The 13,227-nt window shown below is 54.5% G+C and overlaps 1 protein-coding gene across 2 annotated transcripts in view; it reads right to left on the reverse strand.

Annotated features, from left to right (window-relative positions):
* Positions 1 to 13,227, reverse strand: part of SCLY (selenocysteine lyase) — a 34,726-nt gene that overhangs the window by 21,156 nt on the left and 343 nt on the right. For both annotated transcript variants that reach the window (XM_029933539.1, XM_029933540.1), the window contains exons 2-4: positions 10,929 to 11,041; positions 5,012 to 5,112; positions 2,131 to 2,284 (exon numbers count right to left, since the gene is read on the reverse strand). In XM_029933539.1, coding sequence (XP_029789399.1) covers positions 2,131 to 2,284; positions 5,012 to 5,112; positions 10,929 to 11,041 — 368 coding nt within the window. The remainder of the gene's footprint in view (positions 1 to 2,130; positions 2,285 to 5,011; positions 5,113 to 10,928; positions 11,042 to 13,227) is intronic.

Here is a 13,227-nt window from a genome sequence, read left to right on the forward strand (position 1 = left end):
GGCAGAGTCTGGTCCCTGTGCTGTTAGCGGGTGGACTACCATGCAGTCCCAGCAGGGCCCCGACCTGGGCCCTGCAGGAAGGGGCCCGCAGCTGCCTGGGAAAACTGCCCAGGCCAGGATGGAGAGCGTGGGGGCAGGGCATGCTGTGAGCAGGCTGGGCGGGGTGTTGCCACGCACTGGTTCCCACAGGTGCCCGTGTATCTAGGCTGGGGGTGGACGAGGGAAATGGCCCCCACCAGCTTCCTTTGCTCGTGCAGAAGTCTCCCCAAGGTCCCTGCCTCTCTAGGGCACACTCTGAGATCAGTAAGGAAACCTCCCTCCCATATACCCAGGGCATCCATCAAACTGCTGTTTCCATGCGGCACCTCCTTGGGCTGTCGGCTGCACTGTCTCTGAGGCCAGGCCTTGACTTCCTCCTGGTCTTCCAGCTCCTTCAGAGCCGAACCTGCTGACTTTTAAAGTTCCAGGTGTTAATCCCCACTGACTGTGAGAACCTGTGAGGTTGGTCCGCTCTGGATTTAACAGCCAGTGTTACGCATCTTCCCAGTGCAGGTCCCCCAGGCCTGGGGTTCCTGGTGAGGGGTCTGCTCCTCTTCCCTGGCTGAGCCCATGGCACCCCTCCCCCATGGCCCGTCCCACAGCTCCATTTGGCTCCCACTCTCCTGCTCTCCTCAGGGTGGCCTCCTCTCTCCGGCTAGCTGGGGAGAGTCTGTTCGGGTCACTTTCCGGGTTGTTGACACTCATGTGGACGTTATGTAGGTGTTCCAGGGGATGCGGCGAGCCTGGGGTCCTCCAACTCCATCTTCCTGAGAGCCTGTTGATGCCCCACGTTCTTAACCTTCACTCACTCAACACTCGGCCAACATTTGTTAAGCACCTACCACATTCTTGGCACCGTGGCCAGCTCTTACCGTCTGTCTGCTTCAGATGGGTGATATTAGGGAAGGTGAGCAAATCACGATTTGGGGTCAGACTGGTATAAGACAATGCGTCCACTCTCCCTGCAAGGTCCCACGGACTGAGAGAACAGTTTTCTACATGAGGGGAACCACTCGTGTGCAAGGGACTTTGAGGGATTCTCAGAATGTAGGAAGGTGATGGCATTAGATTAAAAGGAACAGGGCAAACCCCCCACTCAGAACAGTAATAGGCAAGAACTACGGAAGATCTAGTGATCATCCAAGTGCAGATGCAGGGCGTGGGGTCGGGGGCCGACTGCGGAGGCAGACGGAGGGCGGGGTGCTGCCGGCCTGGCACCCCCACCACGTGCCCAGCAAGTGCTGGCCGTGACTGCGTCGGTGCCACTGGGACTCCTGATTTTGGCTCAGGTCATGATCTCATGGTTCGTGGGTTCAAGTTCTGTGTCAGGCTCTGCACTGACCGTGTGGAACCTGCTTGGGATTCTGTCTCTCTCCCTCTCTCTCTGCCCCTCCCCCACTCTCTCTCTCTTAAAAATAAACATTAAAAAAAATAAAGTAGTGCACCTAGGTAAGACCATAAAGAGAAAAACTCTTAGTAGTTCAACAGGAAAATCCATAGAAAGGCTTCCTAGTCAAGGGGAGTTTCACGGCATTATGTCCTTTATCTTTATGATAAAAATACTTCCCAGGATTCACCTCCCGGTCTCCGGGCAGGTGAGAGGCGGCTGAGACGCCACCCTGTTGAAAGGGAAGCACTTACGCCGGCGGACTTGGGGGAAGGACAGACTCTCGGTTTTAGAGTGCGTGGCCTGCGCCCTGCGTCCTAAGACTTGTATCCCAGGGAGGGACGGTGGAAGAGACGCCGTGACTGCTCACACCGGAAGAAGGGGAAGCCGAGACTGTAATTCTTCCTATCCCCGAAGAGAGCACTGCGACTTCTCTGTGAGCGTGTTAGATCCGAGAATGGAGGGGTCCCTCATTAAGTCAGGTGACTAGTCCCGGCGCTGATCACCCAGTTTTCCCGAGGGAGCAGCTGGCCGTGCGTACAGTTCACAGATCACCCCCGCGTCGGCACAGGCCGCGTGGCCCCCGCACCCGAGGGTGCCTGCCGGCGGGTCGTGATTCGGCCAGTCCCAGGGCGGCCCCTGCGCCCAGAACCAGGTAGAGGGAAGGCAGCGGCCCAGGGGAGTCCCCTGGGCTGGTCACTCACCGGCCACCCGCTCCTTCTGCAGGTGCTCCAGGGGCAGGCGGACGGAGTCGTGCTCCACGGTGCAGGTGACAAGGTGGGGCGTGGCCCCGGCCCTCTCGGCCACGCGGGTGAGCTGGAAATGGCGCACCGCAGAGTGGATCACTAAGTTGTTGGACTGCGGGGAGACAGCAGGAAGGGCACTGGTAAGGCTGCAATCCGGGGGGAGCATTCGAAACGGAAAACACGGTCCTGAAGGACTTCGACCTCTGCGCTGCCCCGATGAACGGCCAGCGACACAGATCTGGGCTTCAAACTTCCGAAAATGTCAGAATGCACCCCCATCAGTTATGCTATCTTGTTAAGCAATGCTACGGATTTTTACATTTTATAAATCTGTCAAAAAAAGAATACCGGGCCCAGGTACGCACTGCCGAGGGGAGTGGAATCTGGCGTCCTAAGGGCCATGTGATATCTATCCACTGAGCCCCCTGACCCAGAACGTCTGCTTCTTGGACTTGATCCCATTGCTACACTTGCATAAAGCAAAATGACGTGCAAAGGTCATTCCTTAGGGGAAGCCCTAAACCAGCTCGACCTCGGCAAGCCCTTCAGTGCCCACCGAAAAGAGAGCTTGGGAGCCAGTCCCGCCAGTGTTCACCATACATCACCGGATAAACACCAGGAAACCCTTCATGTGCAGATCCCAAAAGATCTCAGATACAAATACACTCGCTACATAATAATAGTTCTAAAAATGTCACAGACGTTATATACAGCATCCTACCCAAGTTGTATCAAATGATCAAAGCGTATTTTTGCATATTTGTCACACATTTGTTTAAATATGCAAAAATATGCTTGGAAAGGTAAAAAAAGGAAGGAGAGAAGAATACATAAGTCCAGGGGCGCCTGGACTCAGAGGGGTGAACATCCGACTTCGGGTCAGATCATGATCTCATGGTTTGTGAGCTCCGGCCCCATGTCGGGCTCTCTGCTGTCAGCCTGGAGCCTGCTTTGGGTCCCCTGTCCCCCCCCTCTGCCCCTCCCCTGCTCACGGGCACTCCCTCTCTCCCTCTCTCCAAAACAAACAACTTTTCAAAAAGGATATACGAATCAACACACTTATTTGCTTTTAAAGCATAGACTCTCCTTGGAAGACACTGGGAAACAATATCGGTTTCCTGTATCCAGAGGAGATAAATGAAGGGCTCTGAGTAGAAGACTTTAAAACAACAAACTTTTCTCCCAGAAAAGTGTGTATGATATAAATAGAAGTTCAGGGCCGCCTGGAGGGCTCAGTCAGGTGATTTCAGCCTACGTCATGATCTCACCAGTTTGTGAGACGGAACCCCGCATCAGGCTCTGATTCTCTCTCTCCCTCTCTCTCTGCCTCTCCTCAGCTCATGCTCTCTAAATAAATACACTTTGGGGAAAAAAACTTTTTTTTTTTTTTTAAAAAAAAAAGGTCTTACAAATTCTGTTTTATCGATTTATTTCCTCAGTGTGTAATCTGTCCCGTGCTCTAGTAAACACCTAGGGTCACTACAGAAACGGGAGGATGGACGCAAACGAACATGGACACACCGATGCCCAGCAAGGCCTGACTTTCAACAGAGCCCATTTTCCTCCTCCTCATTCTTGAAGCCTCCTCCCCTTCACTTGTTTTTCTGAGAATCCTTTGTTCCAGGAACTCGGTACTGATGCTTAGGAATGAGGCTCGACGGCCCGGGCCAACGATGGTCACACGACCACCTTGAAGACAAGACGGAAGCGCTGGCGTCCCGGGCCAGATCCCTACCGACGCTGCCCGGGCCCTGCACGTCCCTGTAAACCCCCAGCCCCCCCGGGGCCGGTCCGTACCACTGAAGGCCCAAGCCCGCTGTGCCCCCTCTCCTGGCAAAGTGACAGAACTCTGTCCCTCTTCGTCCCCAGCCTGCCTGCGAGCCACGTTCTGGCTCTGGAGCACAGAGGCTGATTTTTCACCGCACACCTGCTTGGGGCCGGAACATAAAACACCATTGATTTTTCTATCTATAAACTGCTAAATATTCTTATTAGCGCTAATAATCTAGCTGCAGATTCTCCTGGTTTTCTTTTCTTTTTTTGAAGTTTATTTATTTTGAGAGTGAGCAGGGGAGGGGCAGAGAGAGAAAGACAGGGAAAGAGAGAATCCCAATGCTTTACCAACACTTAACCCAGAAAGGAAGTGTGACGGGAGTGTTACTTGAGGAGCCTTGATGCTGTCACACTCTCTCTGAGCCGCGCTGTCCTGAGCGACACTGTCTCTGAGCTGAACTGTCTCTGAGCCACACTGTCAGTCAGTACTCCTATCAATTTAACAGTACATGGGCACCTGGGAGGCTCAGTCGGTTGAGCGTCTGACTTTGGCTCGTGATCTCACAGCCCATGAGTTCGAGCCCCGCATCCAGCTCTGCTGACAGCTCGGAGCCTGGAGCTGCTTCAGATTCTCTCTCTCTGTCCCTCCCCTGCTGACACACTGTCTCTCTCTCTCTCTCTCTCTCTCTCTCAAATATAAGTTAGCATTAAAAAAATTAAATAAAAATAAAAGTGCATCTGAAATGGGTCAAACCTCAAAGTCTTCATAAGGCAAACAACTTAGTAGGGACTTAAAAGACTTATTCCAGTGCAAAATGAAGGGCAAACTCTTTCTGTTGAAATAATGCAAAGCAAGTTAGGGTGCACATCATATCACAGACGTCCCGTCAGCCCCCTGGAAGTCACTTACAGGACAGACACGGGCTAATCCTACCAAGCTAATTTGCAAAACGGCAAGACCCGGCATTACTCTCTTTTTAAAGAAAACCAATACCAAGAGGGAATCACGCGTTGCTCCCTCATAGAAGGTACAGTGGGGAGACGGGGGGCCCGGCCGGCACTTTACCTCGGTGCCCCCGGACGTGAAGATGACGTCCTGAGGTCTCCCGCCTACCATCTTCGCAAGGTGGCCCCGAGCCGCATCGATGATGTCCTTGGCCTTCTGACCTTGAGAGACCAGAAGGGACACTCACTACCGTTTGTCACCAAGCCCGACAGACACAAGTCTCAGAGCACGACAGACGAGAAGGAACGGCTCTCAGTGGGCAGTTCGGAGCCTCGTGTCCCGTTAGCAGGACGACAACCTGGGAGCGAGCCGGCGGAGGGGCGGTGGGCCGGGGGTGGGGGGGTGACCCGAGACCCTGAGATGCCCGTGGGCGTGGCCGCCACCGGAGAGGGAGGCTGTGGGTCTGCCCCGCCCCTGTTCATCGAGTCGGGGGTCAGAGGAGGAAATGATCTGCTTGAGGTCGGACTGCAACACGCCAGGAACAAGCGAAGAGCGCGTGGCTCCTGGCCAGGAGGCCCAGTGCCGCCCGCGCCTCGCAGGTGCCCCAGGGCGCAAGACAGGTGACTGCCTCGGGCATGGGGCCGGGGGCCACGCAGCCAGCCTCACCGGCTGGGGGGAAAGAAGGAACCAAATCGTATGTGGCAGAGAAAGGGAGGGCGTGGAGGAGGGAGCCCTGACGGCGTGGGTGGCCGCTCCCCCAGCGACCGTCGGCAAGCCCCACCTGTAAAAACGGGGCGGGGCGGGGGGCACCGCGAAATCAGTCAGTTGTACATAAATAGACATGTAAAATCATGTGGTAAAAATCAACATACAAAGTAAGTCACACAATCCTTGAAAGCCTATGGTATAGATAATTTTAATGTTTTATTTATTTTTGAAAGAGAGTGAGCAGGAGAGGGCAGAGAGAGAGCAGGACAGAGAGAATCCAAGCAGGCTCTGAGCTGTCCCTGCAGAGCCCCATGTGGGGCTTGAACTCACGAACCATGAGATCATGACCTGAGCTAAAGTCGGATGCCCAACCAACTGAGCCACCCAGGCGCCCCTACAATTTGTATTTTCCAAAGGGATCTAACGCCACTTGAAACAAAAATGAGTACTGGAAGAGATTAGAATATGAAAGGTAACGGGGCGCCCTGGGCGGCTCAGTCAGCGAAGCGTCCGACTTCGACTCAGGTCATGATCTCAGGGCTTGTGGGTTCAAGCCCCCTGTTGGGCTCTGTGCTGACAGCTCGGAGCCTGGAGCTGCTTCGGATTCTGTGTCTCCCTCTCTCTGCCTCCTCCCTCACCGCTCCTACTTTGTCTCTCTCTCTCTCAAGAATAAATAAAACACTAAAAAAATTAAAAAAAAAAAGAATATGGAAGGTAACGAAACACTGTCGCTGGGTCAGTGTTAAATTCCTGGAGCCGGAGAACATCTGGTTCTTAGGAGACACCGCTCAGGTAATTTGAGGCTTCCTGTTGTGTGTAACTTACTTTCAAATGATTCAGGAAACAATGGGGCAGAGTATTAGCACTTGATAAACGCAGCAGAGGAAGTGCAGGTCCATTATACTATTGTTTCGGCTTCTCCGCAGATGTTACATTCCAAAATAAAACTCCGGCACAAGGAGTTAAAAATACAAACCAAACCTTGACCTGCGTCTGATAGCAATGGCTCTCCCCCACCCCCTCCCCACAGGAATAACTCAGTCTTCTCTTTTGAGAAAGTAAAATCCTCAGTGGAGGAGGTCGGAGTATGGCTGAAGGTCAGGCCAGGACCTAGCTGTCGCGTTCTCCGGTTTGACCACGTCCTTTCTCTCACGCGCGCGCGCGCGCACACACACACACACACGGGTCCCCACGACGGGCAGGCATCAGGCTGCCTGGAGCTCCCGGGCCCCCGGGCCCCCGGGCCGAGCTCAGGGAACGTGTTGGTGCTGCTGGGACCCCGCAGGCAGGAGGCACAGGGGTGCGCACGTCCTTGCTCTCAGATGTCTGCAGTGACTGAAGTTGTTCGTGTAGCTAAACCTAAAGAGCGGCTGGTGCTTGTAGCTGACATTATACACCCTCTGTGGTGAAGAGGGAGGAGGGGCGTGTGGCTCCCATGATCCCTGAAAGCGAGGCCCCCTCCCCGGGCCGCCCCTCCCCTTCACAGTGGCCGGTCTCCAGCCCTCCTTCCAGCCCTCTTGAACCCTCTGCTATGAGGCTCCCAAATCTGCTCTGACCGAGGTCCCGGGTGCCAAACCCAGGGCCTCCCCCCTCCCCCCTGCCTGCAGCAGCTCCCAGGTGGCTCCTCCCCTCCGTGTCCCGTGCTGGGCCTGGGCCCAGTTCCACACTCCAGACGGCCTCACGACCTGGCAGGTCCTCGGCTCCCCCACTCCTGAGCAACTCAAGAGTGACTACCAGCTCAGTGCCCGAGACGCCACTCGCTCCGCGGGGTACCCGGTGGACATCTGAAACGGCACCTGCTCGAAGCTGAGTGTGCGCCCCCCCACCCCCAGGCTTGCTCCTCTAAGCGGTTCCTGCCTCAGCAAGTACATGGCAGTGCCCCCCCCTCCAGGGGCCGGGCCCAAGGAGCTTCCGCTCCCGCCTCTCTTGTACCCCATCATCCAACCCGTCAGCAAATCCTGCAAGGCTCTGCCATCAAAAATAGCAGGATTGGACCCCAACCTCGCGCTGCCCAGCCGGCCGCTGAGTCGAGGCTCTTGCTGGAACATTTTCCCAGCAGCCTCCTGTGTGCACTGAGCCCCACCGTGGCCCTTCCTCCTGGTGGTGGCCAGAGTGACATCCTGATAACCCACTACACTTGGTGCCCTGTGCCTCCCCTTCACTGGGACGGTGCTCGGCCTGTAGCAGGCCCCCAACCAAGGCTGCCTAAACCAGCTCTTCTCCAAGTGTGGCCTGGGGGGCCCTGGTGGGCAGCACAGCACTTTCAGGGGTCCACCAGGTCAGAGGCAGTTTCAATTTAGTAGTAAGACATTGGGGCGCCTGGGGGCTCAGTCGGTGAAGCGGCCGACTTCGGCTCAGGCCATGATCTCAAGGTTCGTGGGTTCAAGCCCTGCGTCAGGCTCTGTACTGACAGCTTGGAGCCTGGAGCTGCTTCGGATTCTGTGTCTCCTTCTCTCTCTGCCCCTCCTCTGCTCACGCTCTGTCTCTCAAAAATAAAGAAACATTAAAAAAATAGTAAGACATGGTCTTTTTATACTCATTTCCTCCGAAGTGCTTAGTGAGGCTTCCCCAAGGCGACGTGATGTGGATGTTGGAACAGACTGGACGTAAAAGCAGGTGTGGGGATGTCACCGTTTTCTGTTTAGACGGACCTTAAGGAGATGGTCACATGCACAGCGATGATATTCTTCTCAGGAAATCTGTGCTGTTTGGGAAAAGATAGTTTCCTTTTCACACACCCAAGAGTTAACATGTGATGGATTTATTATTATTTTTAGTGAGTTCATAAATATTTACTTAGGTCTCTCAGCGGTGCTCTCTGGAGCAGCACAGCTCTGCCTGAGTGAGGGGTGCGCACGGACCGAGCCCCCCGGATGCCAGGACTGTGAGCCCCCCTGCGGCGGGCTGCCGGGACGAGCCACGCTCTGCTCCGCTCAGAGTCCTCTGGACGCTCTGCACACTGGCCACAGGCACTCAGAGCTGCCTCTACGGCCCCCCATGGCGCTGTCCCCGGAGCCCCCGAACCCCACCCGCCCGCAAAAACAAGACTTCCCACAATCCCCTGCTCAAAACAAGGGCGGCACAAGCATGTGGTGCATGTCCTCTGTGCTCAGGCCGCTGGCCGTCTGCTCTGCCACTCTCCCTCTGACAACACATTTCCAGTGGGCACGTGGCTCAACTACGGCCACAGTTAGAGTAAGGAGATCTCAGAGGAGTGAAGGAGGAAGATCTCATGTCCCAACTTGCGCGGCACGTGGAAGCCCAGCGCCTGGCCACGGGCCCAACCTCTGGCCGGGGGGATACGCCAGAGTGATGCAGCGACTTCCAGAAGTGTCGCTGAAGGACTCCGGCGTCGCCTTCCCCTCCTCTGGCTCTCCTTCCCCCGGGCTGGACTGCGCACGCAAGGGCCTGCGCAGGAGCAGCCGTCTTGACCCCACCGGGGGGACGAGCTGGTGGGGCGGGGGGAGAGGGGGGAAGAATGGGGTAGAAGGAGCCGGGTGGCTGGTATCGGCTGTGGGACCACCTGGGCCCTGGACGGTCACAGAAATGCCCTCCACCCATTTAAGCTGCTGTTCCTTGGGGTTTCCGTCTCTCAAGGCAAAATGGTTCATTTTCCACGCTGGCTCACACACAATTGTTTTTAGGGGGTGGGTCTGGGAAACAAGGAACCGTCCTGATCTATGACACGCCCCTTCCGCTTGAGCCATATGCGCTACCTGGCCCCTAGGCCATTGACACAGGCCGCACGTGGCTCCGCCAGGGCCCAGAACGCCACGTGAGGGCGTGACCCGGCCTTGACCGATGGGCACTGGGGGCAGCTCCAGCTTTTTACTGTCATGAGCAAGGCTGCGATAAACACCCTGGGCATCTAGACTCCCCCTGCAGGCCTTAACATCTTCCCTAAGATAAACTCTCCCAACTGTATTATTAAATCAGAATATTGTACAACTAATTGAACCATTCCATCATAAAAGGGGTTTCCTTTCCTTTCCTTTCCCCCCATTTCTACTTGAGGATCAACAAGCGAACTGCAATGTATCCTTTAGTTATGGTTCTTAACAAAGGAGCGCAGGCCAGCAGCATGAGCGCCAGCGACAGGCTTCACCAGGCCGAGAAGGGGAATTTCTCCTTCAAGGTTAGTCTTTTATTTATATTTATTTTTATTTTTCGGAGAGAGAGAGGGAGACAGAGACAGAAACAGGGCATGAGCAGGGGAGGGGCAGAGAGAGAGGGAGACACAGAATCCGGAGCAGCTCCAGGCTCTGAGCTGCCAGCACAGAACCCGACGTGGGGCTCGAACCCACAGACCATGAGATCATGACCTGAGCCGAAGTCGGGCGCTTACCTGACTGAGCCCCCAGACGCCCCATCAAGGTTATTCTTAAACTTACCATAAATGTGTTTTCTTAGCATTTCATCGTCCTCCCTATTCTCAAATTTAATTCATCAGAAAATACAAGTTTACTAGAAGAACGTTTAGCCACAAGGCAATGTCCAAAAGGTTGGTCGGCATACACACACCAAATAAACCCACGAAGAAGTTAATGAATGACTAGCAACTGGTTTTGAAAAAGCTTTTAAGTCACCGAGCCGTGAGGTTTTCAGTAAACAAACACACCCAAAAACCCGCAACAGCCTGCAAAGAAGGTTGTATGTAAGTGTCACTAAGTCCCAGGGCTTGGCAACAGTCTGCGGAGAACCTCTAGTTCGTCATAATCCAGATTTAGATGATCTCAATTATCTGATAAGCACTAAATGAAACAGACACAGTTTTAGGTCACCATGTGGGAAACATAACGTCACTGTGACGAAACACGATGGACTGGAAGCCGATTATTCTCCGCACCACCGATTAGATGGTCTACATTCAAACAAGAATAAAATGAGAAATAAGAGTCTCATAACAAATGTAAAGAATTTTTATGTCATTTTCATTTTTAAAAACAGGCCAGGATTATATGCAATCCTGAGGATCTAAAAGATCGTGCAAATTTTGAAAGACTCAGCTGGGACAGATAGACACCCGAAAGGGTGCTCACGGATACCCTCATTACAAACAGCTCTTCGTAAAACCCCTTTTTCATCTGACTAATGGGATGGGAGTGTGTGTTACAAACGAAAGACTAGGGTGTCCGTGTACAAGGCTTGGCCTTCTCTGGGGAAAAACAAAACGAAACAACAACAACAAAAAACTACCAAAAATGACACCTAAGATTTGCAGTTAGCAGAAAACCTGTTTCAAACCAAGCGGCCACAGGCGGAGTGCCGCTTCTCACGGGGCCTCCGTCCCCGGGCGTCGGGCCTCGAGCTGGGGCGGCTGCCCGATTACCTGCAGGGTAGGGGCTGCTGGGGTTCCCCCAGGCTTCCCGCATGGCCTCCGTCACGACCTGGATAACTTCCGGCTCCAGGGGGGTGGTCGCGTTATAGTCCATGTACACCTTCCTGCCGGCAAGAAAACGAAAGATGCGTCTCTTCGGGCAAAGGAGACGGTCCAGACGCACGGCGGCGGGGCTCCTCTGCGGGAACACCCGCGTCCACCAACCGCACGGGGCAGTCTGCGCATCCTCATCCAGCACGGAAACGTTCGCATCGTTTTCCAATCACCGAGGGCTTACCAGCGTCCTTCACAACCACTAGGAGACCCTCCACTTGGAGTTTCAAGACCTCTTCCCACCCCGTGCTCGGGTTAGTGGTCCCGCTGTAAAGGACAGCTCTGTCTCCTCCCCCCAGAAGGAAGGAGGGGGGCCGTGCACCCCGGACAGCCACGCGTTCCACGGGGTTCTCTAGCTGCACCAGCAGTTTTTCTTTATTTCTCTGTAATTTCTGGGGCGGCGGAGCTCGGGTGATCTGGGCGCCCACTCCTCCCCACACCCTCCCTCTGCCTCAGACACGAGGCAGACCTACTTCTCTCTCCCCGCTTCACTTTTCTGTGTTTGAATGACCACGTCCCCCACCCCACTTTCCTGTTTAGGTCTTTGCTCCATCTTGACTTTCTTGTGAAGCCCCCTGCAGCGGCCAGTCCCGTCCCCGCCTCCCAGCACCCAGAGACCCCCGCCTCCCACTGTCCCCGTGGCACTCAGCAGTGCCTGCCACTACACGGACTCCTTGTCCACTCTCTGCGGTAACAGAGTGTCCATGCCGAGGCTCATAGGCTTTGCCAGTTTTCCTCACTGCTCTGTCACCAACCCTGAGAGCAGCGGCCGCCACACGGCAGGGGCTGGACTTACAGTACGGGTCCCAGAAAAGCGCATCTCTTGAAAGAGCCCTCCTAAATAAAACTTATCTGTATGTCTTTTTACCAATATCAAAACCCCTAGATGCTTTCATAAGAGGCACAATGGGTAATCCTGCCTAATACTATTATTTTACCTGATTTTAAAATCAGTAATAGTTTTTTAAATGTTTTATTCATTTTTGAGAGAGAGAGAGGTAGTGGAGGAGGGGCAGAGAGAGAGGCGGACAGAGGATCCCAAGTGGGCTCTGTGCTGTCAGCAGTGAGCCCGATGTGGGGCTCCAACTCGGAACCAGGAGATCATGACCTATTGGCTACTAAAAATAATTATTAATATGGCTATTAAAACCGTTTATTAGGGTCACCTGGGAGGCTCCGTTGGTTAAGCTTCTGCGTTTGGCTCAGGTCATGATCTCTCAGTTTGTGGGTTCGAGCCCTGCATCCTGTGTCGGGCTCTGTGCTGACAGCTGGGAGCCTGGGGCCTGCTTTGGATTCTGTGTCTTCCTCTCTCTGCCCTTCCTCCCCTTGCATTCTGTGTGTGTCTCTCTCAAAAATAAACATTAGAAAAAAAATTTTTTTAAGTTTAAAAAAAAACCACAGAGTATTTTTTTGCAACATCTTGCTGTCCAAAGTCACCAGATTAGTTTAAGGTTCCAGGAAGTTTGACCCTTGGCCACTTCCACATTGGCAACGTGCTGCGTCTGCTGTGCCTTATTTGCAAGCACCCTCACTTTTGCCTACGCTTCAATGAAGGATCCTACATTTCCTCAGGCTACTAGTGTGCGCTCAGCGACTGTGGCTTTTCAGCATGCGCTGGGGGGAGCGAATTTATGACTTGAGTTTCAGATGAACGTCTTCTAGGTAACTCTGCTCTACTATTTCCTTCTTAAAATGCTATCACTGTTGGATGGGAAAGCTAAACTGTACTGCGGTCTCCCTGCAGGGCTTTCTCCCACACCCCCCAACTCCCCTTGCTCAGACTCCGCCAAAGGGGACTGCCTAATGAAAGAAATGGTCCGATTTAGGCCTGGACCCGAATTTTAAAGACACGCACACTCCTCATACTCCGGTGGAGGGGATCACCAAGCCAGGGGAAGCCAGCTGCACAAAGAGAAAATGCAAAGCTCCCGCGGCTGAAGCCAGCAGCTCAGGCCGGCGGCCCGGAGGCACGCCCCGCAGAGCCCCTTCCCCTGCACGGGCGCGCCGTCCAGTCCTGCCGGCTCGTCTCAGAAGCCCCACGTCGCCACCACCGCCACCGCTCCGGTCCACGCCGCCTGCCTCTCCTAGGTTTTTACAGGCGGTTCCCAACGGCGCCCGGCTTCCTCCCCTGTCCCGCCCCCGCCGCCCCCGGAGTGCACGTCCCGCGGGGGCCCCGGCTCTCTGGCCGCGCTCAGCG

Source organism: Suricata suricatta, chromosome 3 (assembly GCF_006229205.1).
Source record: "Suricata suricatta isolate VVHF042 chromosome 3, meerkat_22Aug2017_6uvM2_HiC, whole genome shotgun sequence".
Taxonomy (NCBI): domain Eukaryota; kingdom Metazoa; phylum Chordata; class Mammalia; order Carnivora; family Herpestidae; genus Suricata; species Suricata suricatta.